The sequence below is a fragment of the Manis pentadactyla genome, chromosome 5 (genome assembly GCF_030020395.1).
Source record: "Manis pentadactyla isolate mManPen7 chromosome 5, mManPen7.hap1, whole genome shotgun sequence".
In the NCBI taxonomy this organism is placed as follows: Eukaryota; Metazoa; Chordata; class Mammalia; order Pholidota; family Manidae; genus Manis; species Manis pentadactyla.
The window spans coordinates 116,150,464-116,177,060 of NC_080023.1; the positions used below are offsets into that span (position 1 = coordinate 116,150,464).

A 26,597-nucleotide genomic window follows, 5' to 3' on the forward strand; every position below is an offset into this window, starting at 1 on the left:
AGGTACAAAATATGGACAAACCCCTTCTCTAAATTAAGTCATTGTTTGTTTTCCCTAAATAAATCCAATTCAGATGGCTTAAACATCTTGATGTAGTAACATGCATCACCATGAGAATCAAAAGGCCTGGATTTAGATTTCTATTAATCTGATGATTTACTTAAATTCTGAACATCCTTTTATCCTTATCTATAATGCTGTGATGATAATACTTATATACATGGGAAAAATGCTATAATTCATGTAAGAACGCATGGTACACATTGGCTTAAAAACCATTAGTCACATTAAATAAAAATCAAATGAACAAGAAATTGCAATAAAATAAAGCACTTTATAGTTTAGCACTGTTAAGCACATTTAAGTAAGACATCATGGAAACCAAGTTTCTTATACAAAGAGTTACTCTAACCAGGCAGTCAAACTGAGAGAGAGAGTTTTTAAATTGAAGGTCTATTTGTTCTGGTTACTATCATAATTGTAATTCTAATATAATTCTCAAGTTATATTTGATATTCTTCCCATGGTGTCTGTCTCCAATAACATTTTCAAACTCTTCAGAAAATAATGCTGTGACTTTTAACCATAATCACAGTTTGGGTAATCTTACTCTGTATTTATAAAACAAGGGGCTTCTCTTTAAGAAAACAGTTTATATTTGCCAGACAAACGTTAGTATTAAGTTGACTGTATCACTGTTGAATAAGATGCAAACCCACTGCGGAAGAAAAATGAGAGAATTCTGGACAGCTTTTCTCTTACTCATATAAACTTAATCAGCTTTTGCAATTAATTGTTTAAATTGTTCTATATCGACCTTAATGTTTAAAGCTTCATTTCTACCTCTAGGCCCAACAGTCAAACCCACACCTCATCCCTGTTAGCAAAGCAGCTGGCTTTTTAAATGTGATATCTTATAGTTCTTATTTACAATCCTACTAATCACATCATTGATTTCTGTAATCTTTCAGTAAGAGTTATTACTAATGCTGTCAAAAGCAGAAGCTAGAATTCATTTTATTTCTTTCTTTAATAAACTTAGATAATTAAGATTAAATCTAATAACATGACTTTAGAGCTCTCTGGGTAATTAGAAGTTTCCTGTGGCTGAGTATGTAATACAGCAAAATTAAAATTTAGTTAAAATTGTACACACACCCCAAAATACTTATACACATCACAAATGGTTAAAAATGCTAGAAGTAATTACTCATCACAACACAGAGGTAACTTGATTTTTTTTTTACTTTTCAAACAAAAAACAGGCACCACATAGAATTTTGTCAGACTGATTTTTTTTTTCTTAATTTAAGACAGCCATAAGCTCTCTTTTGTCTGCTAAGGCCAAAAAAACTAAGGCATATGGCTTTTTTTTTTTACTAACTCAGGTGTTGTCTTTCAAACACTAAGGAATTAAACAATGTCCTGACAAAACAGGATGAAACAAATATGAGGAGGTAAGAGACATTTTGGAGAAGTCAGATTTTTCAGTACCAAAAGCAATGAAAGAAAAGGGTAAGATGAAGTAATGCACCTTGATTTTTCAGAAGGAGAGGTCATGATGTAATGACAATTATCATTCTAAGTCGGATATATTTACCTGCATTTTGAAAGAAGTTGCGGAACAAGCAGTAAGTTTGCAAATAACTATTTAGCACCAAAAGCACAACATGTAAAGGAGTTGACAAGAAAGTTACTAAGTTCAGTATTTATTCATCACCCCCTCCCCATACTCAGGAAATATATATATATTTGGAACCAATATCAAACACCATTGCCTGATTTAAAAATATTTCTGGATCTCTTATTGATCAATATCTCTTACAGAAAGGATTAGAGTATAGCATCTGAACTAAACAGTATTATTAGAAAATGATATTGTGAGCATTAGGATGTATAATTCATGTTGCTTTCATTTGCTCAGACCACTGTAAAAATCCATAAATCATTTTCTTCTTCATGTATTGCTTAAGTGCAATTTGTCATTTTGTATTAGAGGGCTACTTCAGCTCATCGGTGCTTTTAATTCACTGTTTAGAGTTTAACAAAATGCTGGCCCTGTCAGATAACTGAAAAGACATTGAAATGTGAAGCCATAACAATATTAACTAGGTTAAACAAAATGGGGAAGAAGAACATTTCTACTTTGAATATCAAGTAATCTTTAATGGGGCATCTAGTATTCTCAATTCCCAAAACATGGATTGGTTTGTCCTCTATTGGGTTCAAAACATTAGAACATAGAAAATAGAGTTACCTAAATGCTTATAATAGCATATGCTATAAATGTTTTCCAGCAACTTTAGTCAACAGGCACTCTTTACTGTAGATGAGCAAAAACCAACACAGTCTCTCTGGCATTGACTCCAAAGCCTTGCCTTCCCACCTCTTAACTTAGGTTGCACTACTACAAATAAACCTATTTCATGGTTACCCCTAAGAAAGGCAATACAGTCCAGGTCATTTGCCTTGCTCTCTGCATACTGCTTGCTGCAAATGGCAAGTGCCAGGAACCATCTAGCCCAATCCTGGTCTGTTCTAGTATTTGAAAACCCCCCTATTGTTAATGTAAATTTTTTTCTTCAAAAAACATCTTGTCTTAAAGCTCTTGACACACTGCAATAATAAGAGGATTTAGAAACAAATTGCTTTGAAGTCAAGTTAAATCATTGCAAACACTCATTTAACCACACGTTGGTTAATAAACTTGTTTGCCTCCAGTCTGTCCAGAAAAAAGTAGGGAATAAAGCAAACCCGTTAACCAGTTTCAAAGTTTTTAACTATGAATATAAAATGCATTTGTGGGATTCTCGGCTTCCCCTCTGTATCTGCTGTGCTTAGAAGCCAAAGAAATAGACACTCGAGTGTGTATTATTACTCTCATACACCAAGCAGTTACTTGAGTGAAAATTGATTTTGATAACCCCCCCTTCAAATAACAATAACCATTTTTCCCCTCTGTTTTGGGATGCAATTTGTTTAGGCCCAGAGAGTTGGCTTCCAGAAAATGGCCGTTGGGGATAGGAATGGAGGGTTGTTTGCTAGGGATTGCTGCTCCCTCCCTCTTCCCGCAGTGGGGGAGGCGGCGCAAGGGGCACAGTTTTACTCGGTGTTCTGCTCTGCAAAGAGGTCTGCAACCCCACCACCCAGGCGGTCATTTATGTAATCATGGCCTCACTACATTCTGGGATCCGCGGAGACTGGAAAAAGAAGATGGAAAGGGGAGAAAATCTGCTTGACTGACACAGAGAGGAAGTAAATCGGTTACATTTTAGAGTTATTTTTAAATGGTAAACTTAAAGTGCTGTTTTGTTTTGTGGGTGCGGTGTTGGGAGTATGTAATGGTTCCAGGAGGAGCCAGAGAAGGGAGGCAGAAAAGGCTCTTAATGCCAGTGTCTAAATTTTGTCCGCCGAACAAAATGCTCTTGCAATTGCCCTTGGCTGGAACCACCTAGAGAGGCAGACCAGCGGGCTCAGGTCTGTTCTCCCCGGCAGAAGACCCGTCGTCACTCCGCCGGTGCCCGGCGTCACGGAGACTACAAGTCAGAAAGGCGAGACCTCTAGAGGACCTGGGACAGCGTCGCCAGAGCGAACTCGGGCCTCGGAGACCCGACAAATCCTGCAGAGCCCCCAACAGGCGAGCCGGGAGGAACGAGAGCTTCAAAAGCAAAATTCTCTGGTTCGCCATATGCTCCTTTCGCCGCTAGGAGGCGCTTTTAACCCACGTTTGCGGAGAGAGTTCCCTGTTCAAACAACTGTTACCAAAAAAAAAGGCAGCTCAAGTGTTACAGTGGATGTAGTGATTATTTACAGGCAAATCTGGCCATCTCTCCACGTTTTCATCTCCACCTCTGGAAGCTCTTCGGCTCTCAGCGAACGCCCTGATCTGCTCAAACTTCATCTACATTTTGAGAGCACAAACGCTCTTCCCCATATTGGGGATCTGCATTGTCATTCAGCCTTGGGTCGCTCACACGCAAACACGCGCGCACAAGCGCATACATACAAGTGTTTCCATACGTACAAATGAAAACATTAGAAAATTACCGTCATTTAAAAAATTCTCCAGAATTCTGATGAGTCAGCTTGAAGATCTCAAAACATTTCATTTCAATCCTGCAGATCTAAACAAAAAGAAAAGGAGAAAAGGGTAGAAAAGTATAGATGCAGTGTTGTTAATATTCAGATACACTATAATCTCCTTTTCACTGATCCACAGGTCGTTTTATAAACTGCCGCTCCATTCTCAGCCGCAGACGTGAAGCTAAAATCGTTTTAATTGCAACGGTTTTCGCTTGGATTTGACCGGTCGTCAATTTACTGCAGCTGGAAACGGATTAGCCATTTTTGCTGGCATCTGTTCACTCTAACTGCTCAAAGACAGGACCCATCTTCGTGAACGAACCCAGGGGCGGGGGCCGAGGGAGGAGACTCGCACTCCCGGGACTCACAAGGACAGGCCTCAGTCTACGGTCACGCCCGTGGACACCCGTCTTCTCTAACTCACTGCCAGGAGGGAAAGCAACGTACCTCGGGGTCGGGAAACGACTCTCCTTTTTCCGCAGGTTGTGGCGGTGTTACTCTCGGGTCATTCATTACCACCGCAAGGCACCTTCCTATCTGGTGGCAGACGAAGACTGAACGGGGGCTGTTTTAGTGAATAAACCACCTACTACGGCCCATTAACTAATATTAAAATTCAGTTTAAATATTTTTTCTTTGAGAACTAACATGCAATCCACTCTCTAGCACGGGAGACTTCGCGCTGTATTGTTAACTTCACAAGAACTGGATGCGCCAGATGCTCGGCTTTACCCCCACTCCTCGTGAGTGGGCACTCGGCGCTCGTCAGGCGCAGCACCGGAGAGCCAGCGGGCGGGTGGCGACTCCGTTGGGGCAGACACAGAGCAGTGCGCGGGCCGGGGAGCGCGGGCGCGAGCACCGGGGATGCACTCTCCCGGCCGCAGATGCCAGCCGCGGCACACGCTCCGGCCCCTGCCCGCCCGCTCGTCCGCACGCCCGCCCTCCTCCGTTCGCCCCTGGCCCGCCGTCCTCAACCGCAATCTTGCCCCAAGCTCTGCAAAATTGATGTCGAGGTCTAGCATGGGGGCGGGGGTAGGAGTCTCCAGCGGTCAGGAAAAAGCAGAAAATACTGCGCGCGCCGCCGCTGTGCAGCTCCCGGCCGGGAGGCGCAAGGATACCCGTGGCGCCGCGGTGCGTCAAGCGTTCTTGGCGCCGAAGCCAGTGAATCCGACTGGCGGGTTGGAAAGCAGAGCTCAAATGAAACTCCTCATTGATCCTAGCGTTCACAGCTAAACTAGGTCCCAAAGCGTATTAGTCTATTTGGTCAGAATATTGTGGATGTACACTTAGGAGGGGAAGCGGCGAGTCTGACGCGTGCGCCCGTCTACAGGAGCTGCCAGCCCTCACCCTCCGGCGTGAATCCCTGGGCTTCAGGACCACCGCCGTCCCACTCTCCGACTGGCTCACTCCTTTCCCACGGCCCCCTGGACCCTCACGCCAGTTTGATACAGGCCACATTTTATCCATGTTAATAATGTCCTGCCAATCTCTGCGGGAGCCCCTTCGTTAAGTAACCCTTGCCAATTATGGGCCCTCTGCAACTTTTTCCCGTTCTCGGTTATTTATTTCCACGATCAATATAGCAAGGAAAATACCTTAAAGGAAAAAGAATGTTAGCGTCATTGGAAACCCCGCTCCTGGGAGAGAACACCGCTGCCGTTGCTATTGTGATTTCGCATTTGCTGATGCAAACAGGGGAACCTCTATTCCCTCTCCATTACCTGCGGCTGGGGACTGGGAACTTTCCGCGGCAGTCCCCAGTCAGAGCCTCGGGACCTGCCGGGCTCTCCTCGCCCTCACACTCACACTCACCCGGGCAGCCGGGCGCGGGTTCTCTCAGCACCTCCCCGCTGCCGCGTGACGCGCCTGCTTGACGGACAGCTTGGCCAATTAGCGGTGGCTCGGTGGGTGGTGCTCCTCAGCGATTGGTTGGCAGACTGAGAGAGCTGCGCAAAAACAGAGAAGCGGAGCGCTCGGAGCTCAGAAACTGCCAGCCGAGACCACGGGCTTAAGGGCTGAGGCAGAAGGAGGGAAGGACTGGGAGACAGGTCAGAGGGAGAGAGGCTTGGGAAGCAGAAAAGAAATTGCTCATCACACTTACAGAGAGGCAAATGAAGGTGGAGATGAGGACAGAGACAACACAATGAAAGCCAACAAATGCAAATAGAGCGAGAGAGGCAAAATGCCAAGAAGAATATCCATCAAGAGAAATGAAGATAATGAAAGTTTTATGCTGCAGAGCCGTTCTGTGCTTTTCCGGCACAAAATTCTCTAGTTGTTTTTAAGCCCTTTTGCATTTGCCAGCCGTTTACATTGAGGCATGTTCAGCGGTGCCAGCAGCATCTCCTTTTCCTTCTCTTTCTCTTCATCTTCCTCCTCCTTCTCTTCCTCTTTTTCCTCCTCCTCCTTCTCCTCCCATCAGCAAGAAGACAAACCGAGGACAGTCTTGAAATACCGAGATTTCCTCCTTGGGATTTGCCAGCGCCGCGTTGCGCCAAGACTGTCGGAATAAAGGACGCTGACTATTGTACTATTATTTTATTAATCGGTCAGTGGGAAGATTACAGATGAGGAAAGGGGACGCCTGTCACCCCTCCTGCGCTAAGATTGAAAAATGAGGATGAATTGGGGAAGCCCTAAAATGAAGCAAAAGGAATAAGATTTTTAAGGACAGAAAGCCACAGGAGCCCCACACATAGCGCACTTTTGTTTGGGTTTTTTTTTTTTTTTGAGATTTTTTTTTTTTTCATAGTGGTGGGGGAGGTGTTCGGTGACTGACTGGCTGCGGGAAGCTGCTTCCTTTCCCTTTGGAGATGATTGTGTTATTATTCTTTGCCTTGCTCTGGATGGTAGAAGGAGTCTTTTCCCAGCTCCACTACACGGTGCAGGAGGAGCAGGAACATGGCACTTTCGTGGGGAATATCGCTGAAGATCTGGGCTTGGACATTACAAAACTTTCGGCTCGCAGGTTTCAAACGGTGCCCAACTCTAGGACCCCTTACTTGGACCTCAATCTGGAGACCGGGGTGCTGTACGTGAACGAGAAGATAGACCGCGAGCAAATCTGCAAGCAGAGTCCCTCTTGCGTCCTGCACCTGGAGGTCTTTCTGGAGAACCCCCTGGAGCTGTTCCGGGTGGAGACCGAAGTGTTGGACATCAATGACAACCCTCCCTCCTTCCCGGAGCCGGACCTGACGGTGGAGATCTCTGAGAGCGCCACGCCAGGCACCCGCTTCCCGTTGGAGAGCGCATTCGACCCAGACGTAGGCACCAACTCCTTGCGCGACTACGAGATCACCCCCAACAGCTACTTCTCCCTGGACGTGCAGACCCAGGGGGATGGCAACCGATTCGCGGAGCTGGTGCTAGAGAAACCTTTGGACCGAGAGCAGCAAGCGGTGCACCGCTACGTGCTGACCGCGGTGGACGGGGGAGGAGGGGGAGGAGGAGGAGATGGAGGGGGAGGCGGCGGGGGAGGCGGCCTGCCCCCCCAGCAGCAGCGCACCGGCACTGCCCTACTCACCATCCGAGTTCTGGACTCCAATGACAATGTGCCCGCTTTTGACCAACCCGTCTACACTGTGTCTCTACCAGAGAACTCTCCGCCGGGCACGCTTGTGATCCAGCTCAACGCCACAGACCCAGATGAGGGCCAGAATGGCGAGGTCGTGTACTCCTTCAGCAGCCACATTTCGCCCCGGGCACGGGAGCTCTTCGGACTCTCCCCGCGCACCGGCCGGCTGGAAGTGAGCGGCGAGCTGGACTATGAAGAGAGCCCAGTGTATCAAGTGTACGTACAAGCCAAAGACCTGGGCCCCAACGCCGTGCCCGCGCACTGCAAAGTGCTAGTGCGAGTGCTGGATGCTAACGACAATGCGCCGGAGATCAGCTTCAGCACTGTGAAGGAGGCGGTGAGCGAGGGCGCGGCGCCCGGCACAGTGGTGGCCCTGTTCAGCGTGACCGACCGCGACTCAGAGGAGAATGGACAGGTGCAGTGCGAGCTGCTGGGGGATGTGCCGTTTCGCCTCAAGTCTTCCTTCAAGAACTACTACACCATCGTGACCGAGGCCCCCCTGGACAGAGAGGCGGGGGACTCCTACACCCTGACCGTGGTGGCTCGCGACCGGGGCGAGCCGGCGCTCTCCACCAGTAAGTCCATCCAAGTGCAAGTATCAGATGTGAACGACAACGCACCGCGGTTCAGCCAGCCGGTCTACGACGTGTATGTGACCGAGAACAACGTGCCTGGCGCCTACATCTACGCGGTGAGCGCCACAGACCGCGATGAGGGCGCCAACGCCCAGCTAGCTTACTCTATCCTCGAGTGCCAGATCCAGGGCATGAGCGTCTTCACTTACGTGTCCATCAACTCCGAGAACGGCTACCTGTACGCCCTGCGTTCCTTCGACTACGAACAGCTCAAGGACTTCAGCTTTCAGGTGGAAGCCCGGGACGCCGGCAGCCCCCAGGCGCTGGCTGGCAACGCCACTGTCAACATCCTCATCGTGGATCAGAACGACAACGCCCCGGCGATCGTGGCGCCCCTGCCAGGGCGCAACGGGACTCCGGCGCGTGAGGTGCTTCCCCGCTCGGCAGAGCCGGGTTACCTGCTGACCCGAGTGGCCGCAGTGGACGCGGACGACGGCGAGAACGCCCGGCTTACCTACAGCATTGTGCGGGGCAACGAAATGAACCTCTTTCGCATGGACTGGCGCACCGGGGAGCTCCGCACAGCGCGCCGGGTGCCGGCCAAGCGCGACCCCCAGCGGCCTTACGAGCTGGTGATCGAGGTGCGCGACCACGGGCAGCCGCCTCTGTCGTCCACGGCCTCTCTGGTGGTGCAGCTGGTGGATGGCGCTGTAGAGCCCCAGGGAGGGGGCGGGGGCGGTGGGGTGGGGTCCGGGGAGCACCAGCGCCCCAGCCGCTCCGGTGGCGGGGAGACCTCTTTGGACCTCACCCTCATCCTCATCATCGCACTGGGCTCGGTGTCCTTCATCTTCCTGCTGGCCATGATAGTATTAGCAGTGCGCTGCCAAAAAGAGAAGAAGTTCAACATCTACACGTGCCTGGCCAGCGATTGCTGCCTCTGCTGCTGCTGTGGCGCCGGGGGCTCGACCTGCTGTGGACGCCAAGCGCGGGCGCGCAAGAAAAAACTCAGCAAGTCCGACATTATGCTGGTGCAGAGCTCTAACGTCCCCAGTAACCCGGCCCAAGTACCCGTGGAGGAGTCCGGGGCCTTTGGCTCCCACCACCACAACCAGAATTATTGCTACCAGGTCTGCCTGACCCCTGAGTCCGCCAAGACAGATCTGATGTTCCTTAAGCCCTGCAGCCCTTCGCGGAGTACGGACACTGAGCACAATCCCTGCGGGGCCATCGTCACAGGCTACACAGACCCGCAGCCCGACATCATCTCCAACGGAAGCATTTTGTCCAACGAGGTAAGGCTGAAGCGAAAGGACCACCATCTCTCATCTCCTCCATCTGAAAGCCTCCTCTAGTCCGGCCCTTGAATCTCTGGTGCGCTGTGTATTTATTTTTAGGATATTAGCTTATTTGTACCTTTGTGGGAGCAGAAATGGGGAGGTCACCCTATCCCACCCCTTCGTGTGTAACCTAAACTTCGTGTTGTCCCTAATTTTCTGCGCTCCATCCTCCTCCACGTTTATTTCCATGTCCTTTCTTTGGTGCTTTGCCACCTTGGACCTTCCTTCTTTCCTCCCTCTGGCATCTGTCCTTTAAAATCCTGGCCCCCTCACAGTCTTTCACTTTTCGAATCTGTGGGTTAAGGGGAATTTGCGCGGGGGGTGGGGCGGGGGGGAGGGAAAAGCTGTGGAGGGCCTTTCCTGCACTGGCAAAAAAGGTCTTTTTCTCTTTGCGTTTGTCCCAGGCGTGAATAAAATTAATTCTGTTTTGCTTTGTTTATCGATGCTCTTAGTCTCGTGTAAAAGTAAGCTATAGATTGTTTTAACTTTGCACAGCTGTCTATAAACTCGAATGTATGTTTCAGTAAATGAGTTATCAGATCCTTGTCCTCTGAACTCGGGTTGCAGAAAAGCCTTCAGTTCTGCCCTGGACAGCATTTACAGACGCTCTTGAAGCCTAACGCCCACACAGTGTGAATTTGAATGAAGTTGCTTTGGCACTAACCCCTGTAAACGTAAACTAACGAAAGGCTTAAACAATTGTTGTCTTAAATATATCTTTTAGTTAATAATCACCTTCTTGCCACTGTGTTTGATACACTGATGTTGGCTTTTTCCTCATCAAAGAATCTGCTTGTCAATTTCGATTTCTTTTTAAAAGATGGAGAAGTGGCAAAATTGGAAGGAGGGAGGGGGAGAATAGAGTTGATTTATGTAAAAGAAAAGTTTGGACCGGAAAGGGTGTGTGGGTGGTGGAGGTGGGGAGGAGAATCAGAGGGTGTTTGGAGGGGAAAAAGAATTGGAGCGGGAGGGAGGACTATGAACTCCTTTCCTGGCAGGTTATTTATTTGAGTCTTAGATATTATTGACTTTCATGAATATTTGTACAGCTCATTTGTATCTTAAGCACATTTTGAAAATAAACAACAAGATAATTCCATAAAATAACCAAACTTTTTGCTTATTGAGAGTGCTGTTTTTCTTGTGTCAACCTGTATACACCTAAACACTGCTTTAGGCCACTGAAAGAAAGAGTGCAGAGTATAACTAGGTTGACTGTTTTAGAGACAATAGTTCATGAACCCTACCTATGAGGTCATTTGTATTCATTCTCTCCTTTAAAATAAGCCCACTCATTAAAAATTGGCCTTTTATTTCTGCATTTTTCTTCTTCGTCGTCTTCTTTTTTTTACCTTTACTGAAAATGTAGATCGAGGTGTCTCTGCATATTTTCCTGCCCTTACTAAGCAATCACTAGACTGAGGTTTTAAGAAAGCTTGGGAATTCATAAAAATGTACACAATGACTTAAGCTAGAATTAGTTCCTAAACTCAAAAGCAGACTATTAGTTAAACCCTTAGCATTCAAATGCTCTTGGTTTATTTATTTTTTTTCTAGACTAAACACCAGCGAGCAGAGCTCAGCTATCTAGTTGACAGACCTCGCCGAGTTAACAGGTATGGACTCCTCTTTTTCCCAGCTTGGGGTATGCACAATTAACTATCTACTTAATGTAGAAATTAGATATATTATTCAGTATTAAAATATAAAATGTATGAAGTATCCCCAACTAGGGCAGGCCATAAATACTGATTATGTTGGGGGTTCATGGACAGTATAGTAAAAACATGGGTATATTTCATTTATATACAACTTACCAAATATAGTAGAATATTTTGTCACTTAACATGCCTACACTGCTACTGGTAGTCTTCCTAACTGTACTGGGTGTATATGTACATTTCTTTAATGAAAATGATGTAACCATATACTTAGCTCCAATCATAGAATAATGACTAAACTTTACATGCCTTAAGGGATCAAACTGCTAATATTCAATTTTAAAGAATTAGGTTTAAGGTTATGAAAACTTATGCAGAAATAAAGCCAAGATCTGTGAATCTGCAGCACCATTGGTGACCATGTGGTGGCAGAAGAATATTTTCTGTGTTTCTTCACCCTTTTTATTCTGATATTCACATTTTGTCCTTCTAGTTCTGCATTCCAGGAAGCCGACATAGTAAGCTCTAAGGACAGTGGCCATGGAGACAGTGAACAGGGCGATAGTGATCACGACGCCACCAACCGCGGCCAGTCAACTGGTAAGTGTGTTTGTTCAGAGGTTATGCTGACTTTTATAGTTGTTTTTCGTTTCTTAAATAAATCTAGAAATGATGATGTCCTAGGTAATTATCTTTAAGTTTAATATTAGTAAATCTATAGAAAAATGGTGTCATTCTATGTTGATAATTACATACTTAAGGAACATTATAAAAATACAATGTTTCTTTGGAAACATATTTTTTTAAAGTTCATTTAAAGTTCGTGTGGAATGTGTTAGAATATGAAACATATCTTCCTTATGTGATGCTCTTTAATGGAATTATATTGCATACAAAAAGTTATAGATTTCTCACCTGGTCTATTCCTCAGCCTTCAGTCAATTAGGGTATTATTAGACTCCCTTATGGATGAGGTAACTGAAGATGAATGAGATTGATTGACCTGCACAAGGTCACAAGAGTATAAGTGGATGATTGGGGACTAGAATCTAAATTTCTTGCTATTAAGAGCAATGCATTTTGTACTGAGTATTGAATAAAGAAGCAATGGTTATTAAACCATGAATAGGTTGAAAGCAGGGTTTCCAATCCTGGGTTCTTAGGCTTCAGGACATTGATAATCATTTGATAATGTGTGTTTTCGGAAGCATCCTGAGCTGCCTCGTATCTTCAACAGGGTCTATGACCTGTCAAAAGTTGAACTCTGTGTATATTTGCATGCAGGCTTAACAGTAGTCACTGATGGGTGTTGCAATGTGATACATATATTTTACTTTATTTTTTTCTATATAAATTTAACATGTAAGTTTTACAGGATCCTGATAACTCTTAATTACTAATATGGAAAGAAAACCCTTAAATAAAATATGTACCTTCAAATGATGAAACTAATTTCATAAAATTTGAATTTTCTTTCCACTTTATTTGCATTTCAACTCTGAAGCCTGCTTGTAGAAGTTCCTTACTTTTTTTCTTTTTCGAGTGAGCTTTGTGTATAACTGACACATAAAGAAGTGGAAAGGCAAGTCAGCTTTTGTAACTTCTAAAAATGTCCATCATTGAACAGTCTTTAGGTCAACTCCGTTGCTTGAGATTTGAGCTTTATTTTGGCTAATGGCATAACCATAGAGTGATGGGGTCCTCACTTTCAAGGTAGCATTGGTCCTCGAGAGCACCCATTCATTAGCACACTTGGTAGACCTCCGAGTGGTGCTGAGGCCGTGTGTCAAAGGGCAGCATCCGCCCCACGGTCCCCTGGCAGCAGGAGTTGCTGCAAGCCTCTCACTTGGCTAACGTGTGCTGTGTCTGCGGCTGCCTTAGCCTTGGGAAACACAGGCAGGAGGAGGGGAAGAAAGGCTGCTCAAGGGTCTCTTTATATTGCTGCAAGTCATTAATATGCAGACCTAATGAGACATGAGAACTGCCAAGAATCCCCGGAGGTCCCTGCCCCTTGCGGGCCTGCACGCTAAGTGAACAGAGCATCTATTTAGTGTCTGGGAACCTGACAACAAACCAGATCTTGCCAGAAGTTTATATCTGAGTACAAAGTCCCTTTCATTTTTGGCCTATATATATGGCATATGATTTATTGTTACCTTTAAAAAGCTGTACATTTTGAATTGCTCATTCCTATTCTTTTTTCAGTTTCTAATTTAATAGTCAGCTTTTTAAAACTTGTAAAACAAAATGTTTAATATTTAAAAGAGAATATCTGCTTCATGTTCCCTTGGATGCATTTTATTCTTTTCCCGTCCCCAACCCTCACTTTGATTTTTTCTGTAGCACTCCAATCTCAATGAACATTTCAATTAGCTTAGTCCCTCAGACATAATGAGCCGTAATAACCTAACTGAAGAAAGAGAAAGGAATAAACATCTGCAAAAAGTGCTAAATTTGGGCGATTGATGGAAGTATATTCTTATCAATGCTCTTTCCCAGTAGCTATTTCGTTTTACAGGCATTCAGTGTTGCCATTTTTGCATTGTTTCTTTCAAATTGAGATTAAAAAGAAAATTAAAATGCTAAATAGAGTTCTTAAAAAAGTTTTTAAAAAGCAAGTCTTTTTTATTTTTCTTTCTAAAATAGAGAAACATTTTCCTCTATCCTTAAGTTCCTAAACACGTAAAAGTATTACAGGATTAACAATCTGTTATATATTTCATTCGCAGCACAGGGCAGCCATAACATACTGGGCACAATAATAGCTGTTTTGGAACTGTGAAAACACACTTGTATTAAGAAATAATCACACTTTTGTGTGCTGAATTGCAATCAGATTTAATGTGTATAATATCATTGTAAGATTTTGAAGTGTTTTCTTTTTTTGAGTATAAAACCCTAAATGCAGGTAGTTAAAGTGCATTTACTTAATGACGTTCCAGTCCATACTGATGTGTACTATGAACTTCATACCAAGTAGCTAAAATGTTTCCTAAAAGTTAACCCCATTTCAGGTAAACAAGTACATCTATTCGATTTCTTGTAAAGCCAGGTATTAATGATCTTCCAGTTTTGCATATTTAGGAAATTTTTTCCTAGCACATCTATTTCCAGGATTAGGATATGAAAAGAATTCAAACTAATAAGCAGATCCCAGTCAGTGAGTCTTTAGGGGGAACAGATTAGATTATCAAGAAAAATAAAACTGGAAAGATACCGATTCTGCATTCTCTACTTTGTACTTCATCCCATATTACATTATATACACTATTTAGTTTAGCACTTCACCTGTTTAAATTTCTGAACTTTTTGTTTATTCCCACTTTCTTTTCTATGTGAGCTTTACTTTGTATTTATTTATGTAGATATGACTTCTATTTTTTTCTTCTTTGAATAGTTTTCTTTTTTGTTCTTTCCCCCCTTCCCCCTTGCATTTTTCCTTTCTAAGCCATTCGCAGTCACCAATCTTGTTCATAGAAGGGCTTTAAACACGGAGGCAGCTGCACAGAGAATCACACAAGCTTTTTGAGTTTTCCACTGCACCTGGCTCTATGTGTGAAATTCTTCGGTTTGACCACTGCTCTGTGGCACTTTCTTTCTATAGCCTTGTCAAGGTGCTTTCCGTTTTTTTCTCTGCACTATTGATGTATTGGTTAGATATGGCAGAAGTCCAAGGAAATGTGGTAAATGTATGCATAAACCATCACGGGAGGAAAAACTGATTAATCAGAGCTAAAATAGGCAAAATAAATAAATAAACAATTAAAAGTAGACTTAATAGAAATACACTTTTAACTTTGCTTATTATTAGACTAAAGGATAGACTTTTTTCTGATTTAGAATACTGATACATCTTTAGTACTACAGTTTTAAATATTTTAATATTACTGGAGGTACATCTAGGGAGATCTATTTAGTCATAGGAAAAATTTTCCTCATTTATTAAATACTTAACACTGTGCATAATGCTAGGATTAAGTATGAATTTATATTTAATAATTGTGCCTTCTTAAAACATATATTGAAGAGAACCTTAATAAATGGTTATGTTAATGTTATAATTTGCTGAAAATGATCAAATTGCTGTACTTGAACATTTTTCTTTCAGTTATAAGGAACTTAGCTTCTAAATGTGTTTCTCAATTATTATCAGATTGAAACATAATAAAATTTAGCTCTTTATTGAAAAATAAGATGATTTTAATTGTATCTTCGAACTAGTAAAGCATATCATGAAATGTATTAAGCCATTGCACAACTACTGTGATATCAAGAGAATTCTTGATTTACCATAAATACCAAATTCTCTTTCCCAACTCCAATAAGAATCTAGATACTGGCAAATTAGCTTCTAGATTTATAAATAATGAATTTACACCACTGTTTGCAAAAGTTTCTTCTGCTTTCTGGTGAAAACCTGAGTTACAAGTTAATGCAGAGAGACTTAGAATTGGGAAAAAAAGTATGTAAGACAAAATATTGAGAGAAAAAAGAGAAAAGCAAACATTTTTGAAAGATGATAGGTAAGGAGAAAATTTTGAAGTACATGTTTTAATATTTTATAAGTGAATTATGTTAATAAATATCTGCCTCCAAACCATATTTTCCTAAAAATTATGGCATTTTTGTTATTATAATTAATACCCCTCTATTTTCCAGTGTTAAGTGGTTACAAGAAGATTGGAAATTTCCTTAAAAAATTGTGTTGATTTGCTTTAAAATTAATGTATCATGTTTAGAAAAATTAACTGTATTTTTATGAAGGCTTGTGCATGAGGAAGAAATGTAAACGCAATTTCATATTATCACATTCTTCAGAAAACAGCAAAAATTGAATACAGTTACCTGTTTTTGAAATCACTGTTTGTTCTCAGTGGTAATATTATTGCCTCTGACTGTAAGGGACAAGTTACTTGCCACTTAAAAATTATGTATTTTCAAATTTGTCTAAATATATCTTTGCATAACAGGCAGTCTATCACGTCAGCTGTCATGCCTTGTAGAACAGATTATTTCTGAGAAGTGGAGAAAGTAAATAAATAACTAGGAGAAGAAATTGCAAGTAAAATATATATGTTGAGATATTTCTTAGAAATTACTAAAACTTCAAAACTGAGGTTTGGCATGTACTTTTCTGCTATACAAATCCCATAAGAGCATTTGAATGAAGAAAAAAAAATCAAGTTAAATTTATTTCTTCTTGCTCCTTATATCTGAGCCATTAAAAATTTCCAAGAGCAATGTGCAAAAAATCCATTCTCAATGAATGTTTTTGTTACTTACTTGAAATTGGTGTACTACTTATGTTATTTTTAAGATTTTTGTTTCTATGTCTAATATTTTCTTCATGAGAAATGGGTATATTTGCTTTATCAGTAAAACTGGTCATGCACAGTTTGAGCCACCTTATCATTCAACCTAGTTATGTAAAGCTGTGTGTTATCACTATGGGAGTTCCACTTTAAAAAGATTATTTCATTAATTTATTAAGAACATTATTTACAAGTGTTTTTTCCCTTCCATCAAGTAACATGTTCTCAAAATAAACTGTATCATATATCTCACTTTTCTTGGTATATACATGATATATTTTTTGTATAGATTCTCAGTACATGAGAACTTTTTTCCATCATCCAAGGGAGTTTTAACTAGCCCCTAAAAATTAAGAGAAGCAAAAACATACACTTCAAGAGAAGAAGAATGGGTACAATTGCATATAAACTACCTGTAAAAACAAGTTCTACTACAAGTAACTTCTAACATAATCAGCAACATTTTAACAGTAATATTGAGAAAATAGTTTATTGAAATTTTCTAGGTGAGATCGTCATATTAAAATTATAAGAGTATTTGGGTACAAGTGCTCAAAAAGATTGTGAGAGTATCTTGGTCTCGTGTGGTATACTTAAATGATATTTATCAGTCGTGTGAAGAAAAATTGTTTTAAGTCCAAATTCTGCATTAGTATCTATCTTTATCAGGACTCAACAATTCTATCTTAATATTTGAATTAATTCCATCAACTTCAAAGTTAATGTAAATTATATTTGGCTTTAAAATAAATAATTGCTCATAATAGTTTAAATGTTATTTCCATCACAGAAGTATTTTTCTCCCATTGCACTACAAATAGAGAGCTTTTATAGTACAGTGTATCAAAATACAAATCTCTCTGGTTCTGTAGCTTCTACTCACCTGGTAAGTCAATGTGTCTCAGGGACATTCTCCTTCCCAATCTTGTTTTCTTTCTACTATATTTTTGCAGAACTAGGATGAAGAACTGAGTTTCTCTGGTGTCTAGAGAAACATTGACATGTTTTACATGCTCTCCTTAGTCTGGTTCCTTATCCTGGCTGCAGCTCACGTTTATGTCCCTCAACAGTTCACTGATCAGTAATTTATTTCCAGGCTTATGCATGACAGTTATCAATGGAATGTTATAATCAAAGTCAGACTTGGCATTATATGCAGTTTAATTTAAAATAAAAAAGTAATTATGAAGTGAGATTAATGTATGATAAGAAGGTTGGTGTTATTTCTTTAAACAGAATTTACCTAGTTAACTGTTCTTAACTCCAAAATACTTGCAGATCATCTGGAGGGTTAATAATTGTGAAAAAGCAATTTATTTTATATGTATACAGATGTTAATATATACACACAAACAAATACACACAAATACACACAAATAAATCAGAATGTGATAGAATACCATCAGGATTTTAAAAACTAAAACTTGCTCAATAGCTCAAATCACTCGTATTTATAGAAGAAACAGTCAATTATGTTCATCAAATAGATATTATTCTGTTGGTTAAAAATGTCTTTTTTTTTCAGGCTTAGCATGCATTCAAGGGTTTCTTTCATCAGAGTTATTGTATTTTGGTTATTTCAAATGGGTCCTGTTTTAAAACATATTCTATAAATGTATTAGTATTTTAGAAAAACATTAAAATGATTTGATTTACATACTTGTTTTTATGTGTTAGTTAGTGAATACCAAGTAGCATTCTATAGTGATCAAAAATTGTGCTTTCCTTGAGAAACTGGATGAGCTTTCTTGACTCTAATTGAATAATATTTAATAGTCTTATCTATCTATGGGAGACACTGCAACTTGAATATATCATTTGAAATCTTGGTATTCTAGAATCAGTAAGCAGACAGTTCTGTGTTGATTAGGATAAGTGTTTTCCAATATAGAACAAGTAATAAGGTATTTGTCAATAGTATCTGTAGTTGAGTCACACTGAACTTGGTTACCTTGGTTTCACTAATTACAGTCATCTGTTCTGAGTTTGTCCAAGGTGGTAAGTGATAAGTGATTTGTAGTAATATGGGCCACCAGAATGTCACTAAGAAATGCATTTTCTAGGAACCTGAGAAAGCATGCTCTTGGCTGCTCATGAAATCATTTCACTCTTGTTATTTACTGGGTTACTGATATGTATGCTATGTTTCTGTTAAATTTCACTTTTTGTTTCAGTCCATATTTCATAATCTAAATATCATTGTTAGCATTTCTCATATGTTTTCTATCTTTGGTCTCTAAGAAAAAAGCCAGATGACTTATCATTAGAGATTATGGGTTATAAATGCTCTATACTTCATTTTTTTTCTCTTGTTATAGAGATTTAAAAATGTATGCATTCTTTTTCTTCTCAGCATTTTGTATTTAAGTAATTTAGTGCCTACATCCCCCCTGCACAAACACTGAGTAGTTTAGAAACACCTATCTCAAAGGCCTCTCTGCCAAAAGATTCTTACCCTTTACAAAATTTATTACACAATTTCTGATTCCTGGCACATTAAGACAAGAATAATATGTTGACAATTTCACCCATTGCTCTATGCTACCTGTAATCTTTCCTAGCTAAGCAGCTGATCAGGTTGGTGAAACCTACATCTCTATGTTTCTCTTTTTTCTGTCGATAGGTATGGATCTCTTCTCCAATTGCACGGAGGAATGTAAAGCACTGGGCCATTCAGATCGGTGCTGGATGCCTTCTTTTGTCCCTTCCGATGGACGCCAGGCTGCTGATTATCGCAGCAATCTGCATGTTCCTGGCATGGACTCTGTTCCAGACACCGAGGTGTTTGAAACTCCAGAAGCCCAGCCTGGGGCAGAGCGGTCCTTCTCCACCTTTGGCAAAGAGAAGGCCCTTCACAGCACTCTGGAGAGGAAGGAGCTGGATGGACTGCTGTCTAATACACGAGCGCCTTACAAACCACCATATTTGAGTAAGTATTACATAAAAGGCTGTATCAATGTATTCCTTTGGAGGGAATAAAATGAAACATGCCTTATTCTTAGTAACAATAGAGTTCAAGTTGTTTTCAGAAATAAGGATAAAAGTGACTGGATGCAGGCAGCACTTTACTATGAATTTACTAGACAGCTTCCTGTGTTAGGACATGGGGTCGACAACAAACATAACTGGATGTCTTTGAAAACGTTTTTTAAGTGCTCTTCATAGTTCCGTTGGATATTGCTCTCTTATTGATTTACATGTGTTTTGAGGAGCTTAGTTAAGGTGGAAAAATCTCTTGACACTTGAGTCACTATGAGATCTCATTTCTTAATCAATGCCAGCCTTGTCACCTAGTTATCCTCTTACCAAATTGGCATTAAACATGTTAGGTAAGTTAAGAGATCAGTGCAGCCATCAGTTTGACCATTCAACATGACTTAGTAAAATGTCAGGATGGTTCTTAATTTATTTAAAATGATAGGTTCTTCTAATATTAAGACACTGATAATTGCACTCAACTCTTTCAATATTGGGGCCATATTCTCTAAGTGGATTATTTTATACAACTACCATGAGAAATGAAAATGCTTTGAGATTCTGTAGTATATTTCTCTTGAGGGTATTTTTAATGAAATTATCTCTGCTACATAGAAATCTTTTCTTTAAGTTAGTGGACAGTTCAATTTACCATGGTCAAACTACATAAACTATTTGGTTGAACTACCTAAACTAATATTTGATAAGGATGAAATTCATAACAATTCAATCAAAAGATTACTTTTACATAGAAAATGCTATCTATGTACATGATGTTTTCTGATTTTCTTCTAATACAAAAAAAATCGTGGAACTGTAATCTAGAAACAAAAATGAGACAGATTGCAGATATCACTTTTTATGACATGAAATGGGAGGGAAAAAAATTTAAAGGAAAGGAAATCTAGAAAAATAAATACTTTAGCCCTTATGAATGTAAATGTGAAAGGCATGGACTAGCATTGAACATGACTATTAATCTGGACTTTGATAATACGAATAGACAAGTTCATATGATTAAAGGAGTGGGTCTGTCATCGGATACATACCTTTTGATGGCAGCCATATTAAATGGTGTTTTATGAAGGATTGCATTCAGCGTTTCAAATTATTTAGAAATACCATTACCCCAGCATGATATAGTATTTTATCATTTTAGAACCAAATAATTTTGTCTTTCTCTACATTACTGATATTTGTTTTGCTCTGTTTTTTAAAGTTATAAAATACAAGGAGGGCACAAATATTTAAGGAAAGGAAAGTATTGAAACATCTAACATACTAATTAGGATGTAATCTGGATGCTAAAGTCCTAAAGTTTAACTCACACATTTACACACACGAGGGATTTAAAGTAGCCTAAAATCAAATGTTAATAAATCAAGAGTATGATGCAGTCTTTGACTCTCAAACTGAATTCTGTATCTTTGTTTTTTTATTATCAAAAACCAAGCTTTCCAAATTTTAAACAAGATATTCTCACTATTGTTTCACTTAGAGTAAAAATATACATCATATCAAATACATTATCAATAATTTCAAGGAAAAAATTCAGAGCATATGATTCACAGTAATTCAAATTTATATTTCTAAATAAATACAAGTATTTGCTTTTAGCATATATTAACTGGTAAATCTACATCAAGTATGTAGAAAGATCAATTCATTCTCTTTTACTTGTGGTGAGTACTAATCTTGATGAAATTTCACTTACATATAGAAATGAAATTTTAATCACCTAAAAATGTCTTCTCCACTGACTAGTTTTTCTTTTTAATGGCAAGCATCACAATAACAATTTTTATTAATAAAAATATTAATGGTGCATATATTTTAATGAAATTTCTTTAACTTTTTTAGAATCTAGTGTCTTTAGAAATCTGATTTTAGTAATTATGAAATATATTAACAGTTACATATTCTGCTAGAAATCAGAGAATGCAACTGCTATTTTACCAAAAAGATTAAGATTTGGTTACATATTATCTAAATATGTAACAACTTTTTGTTTCTGTTATAATCAGCTGATAATGCTCAAAATTTAAGGTTTGGAATGAAGTGTGACCTGGATGACAAATAATCAGAAAAAAATCGTTATTTTGTAGTTTTTACTTATATTGTTTAGTTCTACTTATTTTTATTCATATCAGAATTTTTTTGACTTCTAGTGTTTAATGTTAGACTCACACAGTTACCTTTAAAATTATATCATGGCTTTGATTTAATAGGCATAGTCAATTTTATGGTGAATCGAAGTATCAACCAAAACTATTCCTGACCAATTTGCCCCCAGAATTCACATGGTAATAGTTGTTAATACTTATATCATTTATCAGCAGGAATGGAAATGTTCTCATCTTATAAATTGAAAAGCACTTCCCTTATGTAATTAAAGAAGCTAAAAATTGACACTAATTACTTGCTTTTAATCAGAATATTTAAATAATTATTGAGGTAGCAGTTTTTCTTCTGCTAAACATGCATTTAGTTTTTTAATGAACATAATGTACATTTTGATGTTAAGAAAAGATGGCTTTATAATGAGTTATTTTTGCAAAGCTCTAAAAAAAGCCTAATGAGGCTACCACTGTCATCTACAAAATGATGACAGGGAAATGGTGATAAGCCTAATAACACAAATGAGATCATTGTTTATATCCAAGAACTTTCCGTGTGTACCTCTGATGCTAAAATTAAAATTAAAAATTGCAAGAAACTAACTTCTACAGAAAAGTACATGTATGCATTTAGAAAAATGTCCTTTCTATGTTTTAAAAAAATGCCTAAATATTTCCTTCTTTAAAACTGTATATGAAAAGATCCATGAAGAGTATAAATGACGCATTTAATGAAATGTACCTTATTTTTTTAATCAAGAGTACTTTTGAACACATCTTTCCATCTTTATTGCTCATGAGCATGCTTGCTCTTATTTTTGTTATAATATTGCAGTTTGCTCATACACTGATAAAGATTGAATGGGTACACAAAAGATTAAGGAAATAAACTGAAACATGTAGAATATGGTCACATATTTGAACACAGTGTTGATTTTTCTAGCGTTAATTAGAGTAACAACAAATACAACAGTATCACTTTAATTTTTTTTTAATGAATCATTGTTATCGATGCTTATTAAAGCGAAATATAAAAACATTTTTTGGAGTTTAAAAAGTGCATTTTTATCATGAGGAATTCAAGGCTTATTTAGAATTTTACACATCTTATTTAAAAAATTAGTCTTTCAAGTGATATAAATTATTCATAAAACAATATGGATAATCTCAACAAATAAGGAATATAAAAATTACTAAAAGCTATATTGTTCATATAATTTAAAAGCACAATAATAAATACCTTTACTATTATTTTTGTAATCATTCTTGCTTATGATTTTGGCTTCACATTTTGAACATTATCTCTTAAGATTTTTGTCAGTAAACCTGTCAGTTCAAGTTAGCCTAAATAATATAGTATTAAAGGTATAAGGATTTATTATTTGGAAATGGGTTGTTTTCTTTTCAATAAACATAATCATTCCCTAAGAATTGAAGAAAACCCAAAAGATAACCAATAGAATATCTAAATATATTTGTGAAAATCTTTCTTTCATTTGATTAAACGTTCATGTACAATAGTAAAAATTATATTGAATGAAGTGAAAAAACTTCACCAATGTAATGATCTTTTAAATCCTAAATCCATGAAATTTTCTAGAATCACTGGACTGTAGGGAACTATCTATTGAGAAGTGTCACAGTTCATCCTGCCTTCATTTAGACTAGTCCGTGTATGCCCACAAACCACTGTAGTTGTCTCCTGACCAATTTATTTTTGCCTACTTTTGAGCTCCTTTGCAATTTCAATGCAAACACCCATCTCATAAGAAAAGATGTCAGAATTTCGAAACTTTGCTTTTAAAAAATTGTTATCACTTTACCTAGACTTCTTTTTCAATAATTTTCATTTTGGGAAAATTCTTTTGGACATCTGTATTATTTCTAAGGAGCACTTCAGGTTTATAGTTGATTAAAATTGTAGAACATGATTTTGATAGTCACATCTCTTCCGATCCTTTCTTGATCTCAGTTCTGCCTTCTGTGAGTGTTCATAATTTGCTGAACTCAATAATGCGGTAAAAGCATACACAGAATTCAAAATCAAATGACTTTTCTTCTTGTTCCACATTATCCTCATGTTTATGTATCCCTGTGTAGTATTTTCTCTGGGATTTGTATATTTCTCTAATGTCATAACCATAGCATCATTTCGTCAAACATTAAAATCTACAAATAAGTGTTTTTATATGTGGCTCTTAAGCATTTCAAAGGTCCATATATCACTAAATACATATACTAAATAAATATTTTCAGGATTTTTTTCTTTTCTAGTAGATATGTTAACTTCTGTTCACTTTTTTCCAAGTTTTGCTTCTTTTTCTTAGTATCCTATTTTTGAAGTTTTTGTTCTCTTTGTCTTCTTTATAGGAAGAAATACATCTAGATTTGTGGACCTAACTAATTTTCTCACTTTTTAGTTTATCTCTTTGTGACAAATCTTGTCTTTAAATCACACCAGTCTTTCTATTTTTCCATTAAAATTGACACTCACTCTTCAAGAATTAGCTCTCAAAGTCGAAAGGGTTTACCCACCTCAACCCTGTGAGCAGGAAATAAAGATAACTCACCAGGAGAAAAAACCCAACTCCACTTCATATTTTGTATATATCTCTACTTAGAATGTAATGTTAACCAAACATTATATTTTGCTTCTTTAAAAAGTGGGAATCTATTCACTCTTAAAATCATTATTCCAGTTAACTGGTGCAGAAGCTGACTGGAACCTCCCTATAACTCTTGATACATGAGATATTATAACATTCTCTTTGTTTTTAGTTGTTGAGTTGTTGAGTAATATCATTTCAAGTGAAAGCTATAAAAATCTTTTGAGGTGCAGCTATGAGACAGAACTTTTATGTTACATCTATACATCTGGCAATTTCTGTAGGCAATTTGTTTTTTCCTACTTCAGACATCAGTGCTTCTCTGTGACTTACCACATCATTGAAAATTTGTGAACTTTGGGTGCATTGGGACTAGTTAGTATCCAATACTCTCTTGGCATATTTAGACTTATTACCCAGCTATGCATATTATTAATGCTTAATAATTATGTGGTGGGAAAATGAATGTATGAATGAGCATTTTAAAAATACCCACATTTCTTTAGTGTTGTCACCATCCTTTCATTTACACGTCTGAACACACAGCTTGTGATATCTGTAGGCAAAATTTCAATTTCTTTTCTTCCAATTTCTTAAAAATGTTTTAAATCAGTTGTATTCCTCTACCAAGTACCTACAAGTTTTTATGAGGGGAAGCAGATATTCAACTCACTCAAATATTGAAGTACACCCAACTAAGAAGTTTAGTAAGATATGATGGAGTTTTTCAATACTTTGATATTTTAAACTTCTTTTGATTCATTGTAGGGTCTTATTCCATATCCTAAGGAAGAGTTAAATTTGTTTCGTGTTTCTTAACTCTCAGAATTTTCATTACTCCTTTTATATGAAGCCTCTGAGATTACCTTTCTTTTACATATTTTGTTTATTAACATTTTCTCATACTGTAGCTGTTACTTTTCCATAAAGCTAATAAAAATATATTTTCCTCTGATACATCATTTATTATCCTTATTTAATTCTCATGCAAAAGTTATTTATTTGCAAGTTATTAATGACATTTTCGGCTTCATAGATATATGGTTAAATAAAATGTACATTTAAAGGTTATAATTGATAAAAGTAATTTATGTATTTATTCAATATTTTACACTCCATAATATGTGAGTCTTCATCTATTATTTAAAGCAGTTTACTTCATGCATATTTGGCATTTATTGAGTTAACATATAGCAAATTAATGTTATTTATATACCTCATTTTATATTACAGATCATTTCCATCCTCTTTCTTATTTTGTACGTTGGAAGTAAATCCATATAAGCATTTGTGCATCATGTGAACTAACAAAGGAAGATTATCAATTAAAATGTAAATAGGATTATTCAATGAAAATGAATATCTACTTGGGAATTTTTTCCTGCCTCATCATACTGAAGATTTATGGGTCAAAATTTAAATGCATTAAGTTATAAAGATATTGTAAATAAGTCTGAAATATATAAATTCAATTGCTTCTAAGTATCATTAAACATTATGCAATATTCAATGTGCTAGACTTTTTTTGGGTGAGCTTGTGTCTTCTGAAATCCTTTTAATGGGGATTAGATAGCATCATTTAGATAATATGGGTTAGAAACTGTTTCAGACTGTGAGGTTCATTGTTCAAGATTATATAATATTACTGAGTCAAGACTAAACTAAGCATAATGTGAGCCAATTTAATATTTCCCAAAGTATAATAAAAATCTTGGAAATTTGATATCAAGATCCAATAAGATTCCCTAATTAATGCCTTCCTGATCTCTGATCACCTACATCAGTTTAGGTGGGGAGAGCATAGAAGATTTGAAAAATAATTGAACCCCATAATGTAATCACATACAAAAGGACATGAATAAAACAAATTTTGAGCTAGAAATTTTGCAGATAAAAATTAGGTTTTGTTTCTAATTCTATAACTGATGCATTTTTATGACATTATGTTTCTACATAATGCCTAGGTACATAACCATAATTCTCCTAGAGATACATTTCTTTTAACTAGGTATTGTAAAGATTATATGTGAAATTTATTTCAATAAAATTTCTATAATCTGTAAAATAGAGTTATCTGAATTATCAGTGATAGCTTTTAAGTAATTGAGTTCAACAAGTGGTTATAAATATAGTTTCTTTGCTCTGTTTTCATGATTTGGTTATATCGATACATATGTACATATGTATGTTCCAAGATCATTATATTTTTTATTTAATTTTTAATTCTTTGTATCTATTACCAGAGAAAGGACAGTGATTATGTTTGCTACAAGACTAAATGTACTTAATGAATGGCTACTTCATTAATAGAATCTGTTAACACGACAATATCGGGATTTTTGAAAAACTGACAAGT

At 38.2% G+C, this 26,597-nt stretch overlaps 1 protein-coding gene across 1 annotated transcript in view; it reads left to right on the forward strand.

The window, feature by feature from the left end:
- Nucleotides 1-6,068: 6,068 nt before the first annotated feature.
- The window catches only part of PCDH10 (protocadherin 10), a 43,420-nt gene continuing 22,891 nt past the window's right edge, over nt 6,069-26,597 (forward strand). The window contains exons 1-4 of the mRNA XM_036903390.2: nt 6,069-9,524; nt 11,127-11,185; nt 11,724-11,830; nt 19,166-19,471. Of these exons, the coding sequence (XP_036759285.2) occupies nt 6,897-9,524; nt 11,127-11,185; nt 11,724-11,830; nt 19,166-19,471 (3,100 nt within the window). The 5' untranslated portion in view covers nt 6,069-6,896. The remainder of the gene's footprint in view (nt 9,525-11,126; nt 11,186-11,723; nt 11,831-19,165; nt 19,472-26,597) is intronic.